This window comes from Arachis ipaensis, chromosome B01, assembly GCF_000816755.2.
Source record: "Arachis ipaensis cultivar K30076 chromosome B01, Araip1.1, whole genome shotgun sequence".
NCBI classification, from domain to species: Eukaryota; Viridiplantae; Streptophyta; class Magnoliopsida; order Fabales; family Fabaceae; genus Arachis; species Arachis ipaensis.
This window is the reverse complement of record NC_029785.2, coordinates 137,105,505-137,114,945: the sequence shown is the minus strand read 5'-3', so window position 1 is coordinate 137,114,945 and position 9,441 is coordinate 137,105,505. Positions and strand designations below refer to the sequence as shown.

General features: G+C 35.0%; 2 protein-coding genes across 3 annotated transcripts; one reads left to right on the top strand and one right to left on the bottom strand.

The window, feature by feature from the left end:
- LOC107643330 lies at window positions 309-2,746 on the top strand. The gene is made up of 5 exons (XM_016346942.2): window positions 309-502; window positions 1,363-1,534; window positions 1,638-1,721; window positions 1,822-2,025; window positions 2,406-2,746. The coding sequence occupies exons 1-5, from the start codon at window positions 452-454 to the stop codon at window positions 2,498-2,500; spliced, it is 606 nt and encodes a 201-aa protein (XP_016202428.1). The 5' UTR covers window positions 309-451; the 3' UTR covers window positions 2,501-2,746.
- On the bottom strand, window positions 2,966-7,067 carry LOC107643292 (U-box domain-containing protein 34). Of its 2 annotated transcripts, none has more exons than XM_016346891.2 (9): window positions 6,833-7,067; window positions 6,522-6,643; window positions 6,296-6,411; window positions 5,812-5,939; window positions 5,467-5,720; window positions 5,254-5,355; window positions 4,599-5,027; window positions 3,498-4,250; window positions 2,966-3,403 (listed from the first exon to the last, which is right to left on the bottom strand). In XM_016346891.2, exons 1-9 carry the CDS (start codon window positions 7,014-7,016, stop codon window positions 3,212-3,214), a joined length of 2,280 nt encoding a protein of 759 aa, XP_016202377.1. In that variant the 5' UTR covers window positions 7,017-7,067; the 3' UTR covers window positions 2,966-3,211. The 2 variants fall into 2 exon arrangements, with proteins under 2 accessions (XP_016202377.1, XP_016202387.1); XM_016346901.2 differs by having other exon boundaries at window positions 6,522-6,669; window positions 6,833-6,968.

The following is a 9,441-nucleotide window of genomic DNA, read 5'->3' as shown; positions in this document are numbered from 1 at the left end:
TTAAATACCATCACGTGTCAACGTGTCCGGTCTTATTCTTAATATATATTCTTAAAATAAATTTAGATATAGTATATATTATTATTTATTAAAACAAAAAATATTTTAAATACTTGATATAATTAAAATAAGACATTAAAAATAATTTAAAAAATTAATTTATATTTCGTTACGATTTATCTAAAAAATATTTTATATTTTATATGTATTCATGTTCTTAAAATTTTAAAATTCATGTGTTCGGCGTGTTTTGTGTATGTCGTGTTCCGTGTCCGTGTCAGAGTCCGTGCACCATAGGTGGCTGGTGTTTACTGTTTTTCAATTTTCACTGTGGAAATTTGTGAGCCCCAGAAAGCAAGGAGGGCACTGTGTCCACTCGTTCCTCAATATCCCCGAACATTCACAGAATCATAGGCCACACTAGCTTTAGTTGTTGTTCACTTGTTCTGCCATGGCGTCCCTTCTCAAAGCACCTTCCTTTGTCTCTCCTCTGCAGCAAAAGGTGATTTTTATTTATTTGTTTTCGGAGTTTATTATGTTGCTTATTGTACCCTTATTGGGATTTTCGCAATGTGGCCTCGAGTTGTAGAACTGCTTTGTCTAATAAATTGGTACAAAGGGGTTTTTAGTTTGTGTGTTTTGTGCCCTAATTGAGGAGCTCTATTATAAGATGCGAATTGGATTCTTATAATGCTAAATTACTCATCTTGTTTAGGAAAATCAGGAAATAGATTACTATGTAAGAATTGGAATCTGATCATTTTGGATTTCGTTGTATGCGGAGATACTCAAATAATATCATGAAAGCTTGAGTTTTTTAGGTCCTTATAACATGCTTTGGTGTTTATTGTCTTCTCTGTTCTTCGTAGTAGTCATGGTTATCATAAAAAAAAACAAGGAGGTGAAAAAGTAAACTTTTTTTTGCTGGCGGTAATTTTGTAACTTTCAGTTGTCTGTTTGAGGAAAAGGATAAAAAAGAACACATGTTTTGGTTGGTGTTTCCCAATCAGATTGGTAATAAATGGATTTGGATCCTCTAAAGTTTGAATTTCACTTTAGAGAGTAAAGTGTGATCTCTCACCATTGATTTCATAGGTGGACCAATAATAAATATGAAAGAAAAATTATTCAAGGGTAGAAGATCACACTTTACTCTTTGAAGTGAACTTCAAACTTTAGAGGATCCAAATCCGTAATAAATAAGGCATCAATGAATGGATCATTGAAGGAGGTTTACTCCCAAGTAGATTGGAAGTGAACTTGTCAAATACAACTTTAGCTTGTAATTGCAGCAATTTCTTATGAGTGAGCCTTGACTCTGTATGTCATGTAACATGCTTTATTGACTCTCTTTTGTTCCAGTTGAATTATGCCAGCTTTTCATCCATAACCACAAAAATTCAATCCAACTTTTGTCATGCTAATGTAAGAAATGGGAGATGCCATGTTCCCAACATGGCGATAAAAGCTCAGACGAGCGTTGGAGGAGATGTACTTGACAAAGAATCAGTTGCTACTAACAAAGACGAGAACAGTATGTTACTTTTCATTTTCTGCTTTATTCTCATGTTTTTAAGGGTTGCTTTTGCCTATCTGTCTTTTTCCCCCTTAATATTTATTTTGTTGCTACTTTTCAGATTATGGTGTTGTTAGCATTCACCATGTTGGAATTTTATGTGAAAACCTAGAAAGATCCCTTGACTTTTACCAAAACATTCTAGGTATGCCATCTTTTGATTATTTCACACTAAAATGTGTTGTATATATGTACCTGTGTAGCAAGAAAGAAGTTTTTGAATAACTAGATTCAATGAAATTTAGGCCTCGAAATAAATGAAGCAAGGCCACACGATAAGCTTCCATATAGGGGTGCTTGGTTGTGGGTAGGCTCTGAGATGATTCACTTGATGGAGCTTCCAAACCCTGACCCGTTAACTGGACGAGCAGAACATGGAGGGCGAGATCGTCACACGTGTATTGCAATCCGGGATGTTCTCAAGCTGAAAGCAATCTTTGATAAAGCTGGTATTTCTTTGTTCCTTGCTTAAATTTTAAATGCTCATACTTCATCATAGTTCACTATGATTTGGAGCTTTTGAAATGGTAAAATTCCAAAAGAGATCAATAAGAATAACCAAGTCTTCTCCCACTAATGGGGGCCAACTATATAGATCAAACAACACCGTAATGACTTCTCAATCATATTTACATCAAGAATTACCAAAGATATGCTCCATATTTAACCTTCGCTTTCTTATTTGAGTTTAATTTTGATGCGCTGAGTCTTTACATTATTATTCAATCAAATCCTTCTATTCGTATGACAATTCAAGTAGTGCATACGAGAGTTTTTTGTTGATGTGTGATTGATAGTGTGTTAAAATTAAATTCTTTTTATTTTATAGGTATTCCATACACACTTAGCAAATCCGGAAGACCGGCAATCTTTGCACGCGACCCTGATGCAAATGCTCTTGAGTTTACACAAGTTGAAGGCTGAAGGTTTTGGGGTACCATTTGCTATTTCTATACCTTCTAGTCACCAGAAAGCAGAAATAGATGTACAGATTATTGTATATATGCAAGTGGCACTAGCCGCTAGCAGAGTACCGGTTGATATAAATTTTCTCATTTCCAAGTGCCAACTCAAAAGAGATGATATTGGCTTATACTACATATGTAAGGCAAAATGTAATGAATGGCAGTGTTGAAAGTAACAAGATTGAGCAGAGTGATTTTTCACTGAGAGCATCAGAGAGGATGATATATATATAGATACGCACACACAGGAAAAAAATGATTTTAAGAAGTAAAATTGAAGGTTGTGTTTGGATTGCTGATAATAAAAAAGGATAAATTCTTACTTGATTTTGATTTATGGTAAATTGATTTATGTCTGCATATCTTATCCAAAAACAAACTTTTGAAATGATATTATACTATAAATTTTAAAATGGCAATGAAATAACAAACTTGTTCCTAGTAATATTGAAATCATAAATCTGCATCCTTGTCCAACACATCTCTATTATAATTTGGTTTGAACTATGTACACTATAATTCAATGGGGCAAGGAAAGTTTATTTACAAATTTTTTGTATAGGGAAAAAATGCTTCACCTAAATTCCAAAAAAATGTTATATAAACCCTTTGTGCAATTCAAATGCTAACTAACGGTTTCAATGCAGCAAGTAAAAGTCATATATGTTTTCTAATCAAATGAGGACACTCCTGACTTCCACTCTTGAATGGCAGAACGTAAAGTATGGTTTGGAATCAAGATAGAATTTCTGAGTTTATGCTTTGTCACCGGTGAAACGTTGTGTCTGCTAAGCCATGCTTTGATTGCTCTGTACTCATAAGTGAAACCATCCGCAGCCACGTGCGGATCATCCATTATTTCCTGCGTTACAACCAAGAAGGATAATGTATATCTACATCACAAATATTCAACACACTAAACATATATGTTCATCAGATAAGTGAAGTTCTTTTACCTGAAGGATTGGACAATAATACTGGCTTGGTGTGTGTATACTCTTTCTTCTTCCTATCCTTGCACCTGCATCTGCCACAACAGAAAGTCTTTCAAGCTGTGGAAGAACTTCAGTGTCAAGATCTGGTCTATCCCTGCATCTAAGTGCAACACATTTAAGGGCAATTTGGGCCAATTCCAATGTCTCATTGAGAGGCCAATCACCAGCTGATTTATCTAAAATATCACCAAGGGAGCCCTTCATAACTGCATCTTCAGCAGCCAAAATGAGTCCACGCGCGTGGCGAGAAGTTATCAACTGAAGAGTTATAAGTCCAAAAGCATATACATCTGATTTTGTTCGGACTGTGCCAGTCCTCTGATACTCTGGATCCATGTAATGGAGAGTACCGGCAAGCATGGATTCTCTGTACTCTGTGACATTGTCAGGCACGACATCTGAAAGGAGTTTAGCCAGCCCTACGTCCGCAATTTTGCTCACATAATTCCTGTCTAAGAGGATATTGCCAGGTTTGATATCTCGATGAACAATAGGCTCTGGCTTTGTGTTGTGTAAGAATGAGAGCCCACAGGCCATCTCAAAAACAATATGGAATCGAGTAAACCAAGGAAGAGGCTGTTTCCCATTTCTCTTGAAAATATAGTCTTCTAGACTTCCATTGTCCATGTATTCATAAACAAGGCAACCGGTGTCAGGACAAGCTCCAAGTAACAAAACCATGTTTGGATGGTGTAGTTGACTAAGAATCTCAACCTTCAAGAAATGGGAGAGAATAATATGAACGACTTATATTTCTTTAATTGCAGCATACAAGTATTACATTCATTTAATGCGTTAAAAACTACTACTGTTCAAGACAATTTAATGAAAAATAATGGGTCAAAAGCTACGAGCTTGAAACTTTTGAATAATTTATCAGCAAGGTTTCAAACGAGGGCTTTTGGATACTTGAATTTCTAATGTGATGTTCACAGTTTAAACCTTTAAAAAGTGTGAAGAACTGGGTTAGATGGAATAACAATTTAGTAAAGAATTTGATTTGTATTAAAACTCTTCTAATATAAACAACTTAAAAAGGAAGAACTATAGAACAAGGGAAACCTCTTTCAGAAACTCCTCTTTCTTGTTGATTGCATCTGGATGGAGAACCTTTACTGCTACTGGTGTGTGATCCAGAGTGCACTTGTAAACTTTCCCATACCCTCCTTCACCAATTACCAAGTCCTCGGAGAAGAAATTTGTTGCTTCCTTGATTTCATCCATGGTGTAAATTCTGTATCTCTTGTCATGTGAGATCAATGTATCGACTATTCTCTTTTTTTCTATGGATTCTTTAAGGACATCAAGTTCAGCAATCTGTCTTTCATACGACTCTTTGGCAAGCACGTTTTTTACCTCCTCGAGTTCCTTCATAACTTTTAAATACTTCTCTTTCTCTTCAGCAGCAACTTTTCTCAAAAACTGCTCGTTTTCAAGGGAAGCATGTACTCTCTTAGCTTCTTCAAGAGATTCAGAAGAAAGTAGAAGGGTCTGTAAGTGAAGGCATGGAAGTAAACATAAGATACTTAACAATTAGTACCCTATGTTTGAAAATAAAACCTTGCATTTTCTATCACCAAGTTATATTCAGTGATACCTGTTGTTGGCACCAGCTTAGGCATTGAAGTTGGAAATTAGAAATGAATTAAAGATTGGGCTGCAGTGGAGAGGATTTCAAACTATAAACAAAGAAAAAAAAATATTATCAATTTCTCACCTTGTTTCGAACATGAGCTAGGTCTTCACAGACTTGTTTGTACATAGCAATAGTATTCTGCAACTCCAGCTGTAGCCGATCCACTTCTTCTTGCATTGCTAACTGCATAAATACACATAATGTGAACATCACTGCTCTCATGTGAGAACTGTGAAATCTAAAAATTCCCGGTAAATCACAAATCATTCATCTGCTAGCAAGAGAGGAAATTACATGTTCACGTTGCGCAGAAGTTACATAGTCAAATGAGTGGAGGCTAATAGCTTCAAAATCATCACCACTGCTAGAATTATCTAATGAGCTCCTGCGACTGGATGTTTGTAGACCAATATAATTACGGTCTGATATCGATAAAAATCGAAAATTTTTTAGAATTGGAGTATTAATTCCGGACATTTCTCTGCAAATCCCTACACCACTTTCCCCTTTATTTTCCTGAGAATTCACTGAATACCTTGAACTACTCTCTGTTGGAAGAAAAATATGATAATGAGAAACTAACAAATTCTTCAATAAAGAATGACACGAAGATCTTAAAATGAAATATTTCTATCATACCTTGAGAATTAAAAGATGAAGAATCAGCTAACTTCGACATAATTTTATCTCTAGCTACAAGATATACATCACAGCTGTCAGGAGCACTTCTTAGAACGGTCGCTGATATCCCTGGTCCTTTCAATTTTCTGGGAGAAGGGCCAGGAAAAAAAAAGATGAAGAAGTTACTTTAATCTCGTTTATCCAGGAAAAGCTTTTGGTTGTCAAACTACTGATTGCAATAACTCAACTAGAAAAGATGCAACCTACAAGAATTTAAAAATCCAATTGATCTATTATATAATAAAGCTAATTCATATTTATAAATTATAAGTTCCATTCAAGATATATTATCTAGTAGCAAAATTTATGAAACCTGGTCTCTAATAGACACAATAAGATACTGCAAAATTATCAAGAGGGTACTAACAAGAAGAAAACCGAAGAATTAACACATCTGGTTTTTCAACACTGAATATTTAGAACACATATGTATAGTACATACCTTGTAATAAAATTTGAGGAGTCAGGACCCATCACTAGTATCTGGATGCCAGATTCAGAGATAAAGCTTAGAAGTGCATCTGCAGGATTGTCATCTTCTAGTAGCAAGGTTTCCATCTGCAAGATTCCAGTTTAATTTGGTTTCGCTCATATCATAACTTTCTCAATGTCAAAGTGAATTTGAAACAACATTAAAACAAAAACCAAAAACAAACAGAGTAACTTACCCTGCTTGATTTGCATAGTTCTTTGAATGGAACGAAGATTTCTTCAGATTTTTGCTTCACATCCTGCACATAAGCTGCTAAGACATCCGAATCTGCTTCCGAAATCGGAACACACTCTCCAGCTGGGAATTCCAAAACACCACCCATCCTTGTTTTCAGTAATTCAGTTATCAAATTCAAGAAAATAAAATTAGAATACAAAAATCTTCATCCTTTTTTTAGCTAAAATTTTGAAAATTGTATCAATTGCAGTGAACAGCACGAATCAACGGCTGAAGAATCCAAAGGCGAAAAGTGAAGGAAGCACATACATGGCGTTGGAATTGAAGTGACTCTAGGGATGACGTGGACTAAGATAAACCTATCGGCTTGAGGCACTAGATTCTCCGCCGCCCATTGCACGGCTCGCCGGCTTCCCCTGGCGCAGCCGGAGCTTCCACTGACGGCGACAGCAACCGATCTCATTTCGGCACCGGCGACGGCGAAGCTTGACATCGGAGGAGAAATGGAAAATGGGAATATGTATTATGATTATTATCTTGTTTGTTATTGTTTTGGTCAACTATGATATGCTCTTGGTCAAAGCAAGACTTGAATTTAATTGGTCCACGTTTCTCACTCATCGAACCACTTCTTTAGTTTCAATTTACCTTTTTCTGTTATATTCACACTTTACACGTTGATACATAAATATTTTAGATAATAATTTAATTAAATATATTAAATTATTTAATAATTTTTCATTGTATCTGAATTTTTACGTAAACAATTATTATTAAATTGGTAATCTATTAAGTTAGTTGAATAAATATTTCCCTCAGTTCCATGTCATGCCTTTGTTAGTAGGATGCACGGTGCTAGGAAATAAAGTCCAATGGATATTCCAGTCCGCCAATGATCCTCAGCCCATTAGACCCAACAATTTATTGGTGTCTTTCGAGGAAAAGAAAAGAAGATGAACTAAGTCTGAAAAAAAAAATAGTAAATACTGTTTTCTATTTTTGTCTTTTTTTTTTTTCTCGTGAGACATATCCCACTTTAATTATTCTTAAACCTTGATCTGACACATCAGATGGAGTATGATGTGTCAATGTCAAGTGTTAGGTGTTAACTTTAAATGTTTACAAAGACCCTCTCTTCTCTTCTCCTCTTCCTTTTCTTTACTTTCTTCTCCTCTTCTTCTTTCTATTCGACCAGTCACCATCATCATCAAACTTCACCTTCACAACCATCACCGTGGCACCACCATCGTCAAACCAATCTCTCTTTTCTTCTTCCTTTTCTTTTCCTTTTCTTTTCTTTTTCTTTCTCCATCGCGTCATCTCCAGAACCACCATCTTCTTCCCCTGTTTTGCCACCAACAGTCACTACCACCGTGGTTCCCTCTTCCCCCTCTTCTTCTCCTTCTCGTCTTACCCAACCTCCCTCAATAACTCACTCCAAATCTTTTCGGCGTCACCAAGATTCTCACTGTCCTCACTGTCCTTTGCGCTGTCATTGCTAACAACTCTCTTCCCTAACGGGTATGCCGTCCAAAGCCCTTTGTCCTATCTCGTCCTCCTCAAGCACTATAAGAGCCCCACGTGGCATCTGGTGAGACATTCAAGTTCGTCGACGAGGCCTTCTGGTTGCCCCCAATTCTTCAATTCTTGTCTTCTTGTATATATGAAGTGTATGTTAAATTGTTAATGATATATGAATTACTAGTTGGTTTAATTATTCTATTTGTCCCTATAGTTTCACCAAATTTTTAATTAGGTCCTTATACTTTTTTTTTTCTTTCAATTTAGTCCCTACATTACTTTTAATTTTGTAATTATGTCCTTTTTATGTTAAAAATAACATAATATTTTTACCAAAATACATGCGGTCAAACATTTAATTAAGTTTTTAATTATAAATACCTTCAATTTGCGAAAAAAATATTAAGTTAACTCTAATATTATATTATTTACACTATGAAGGACTTAATTACAAAATTAAAGCAGTGTAGGGACCCAATTAAAAAGAAAAAAATATAAGTACCTAATTAAAAATTTGGTTAAAACTATAGGGACTAATAGAATAGTTAAACTTTACTAGTTTTATGATATTGTCAAGGTTAATGCAGAAAGAGTTTTAAAATTGTGGAGATAGATAATAATGATAATGGGTCTGAAAAAGAGAAAAAAGAGGAGGAGGAGGAGGAGGAGGAGGAGGAAGAAGGAGAGGAGGAGGAGGAGGAGGAAGAAGTGAAAGGATTATTTAGTTCCAATAACCATTTGGAGTTGACATCTAGCACTTGGTATTGATACATTATACTCCACTTGTTACGTCAAACAGGTAATCCGTTGTCAACTAGTTGCAGGGGTTAATTTGTCCAATTTTACTGATAAGTGAGGGATCTGGTTGAAATTTAAGGATGATTAAGATGCGATATATCTCAAAAAAAATATCAGAGATCAAAAATGGTATTTATCTAAAAAAAGAAGAATAAAAGAATTATAAGAAGAATAAAATGTCACCAGATTTTAATTATTGTTTATGTGTAACACATTAGTCCAATCCTAAAGAAAATAGGATAAATTTGTATACTTTCTAATAATATTACATCTGTTTGTACATCTTCATTTTATAATTTAAAACATAAAATTTTTATTTATTTATTTTTATTTCTTTTCCATCACTTTTCTTATCAAAAGTGAAAGTATACAAAAACTTATGTACAAGAATAGTAGTTATACATTTCTGGTAATTCAATACAAGAAACAAATGTCACAAGCAACTTAATTACAAGGTTTAGACATTTAGCACAAGTAGCAGTAAAATTCATGATCGGTCTGGATCGGAAATAAAGGTGAGCTTAAATTGCAATAATACTCCTCAAAGTACAAGATTCTCAATCCAAAAATATCTAGCGCCATCACAACACCTCACCATT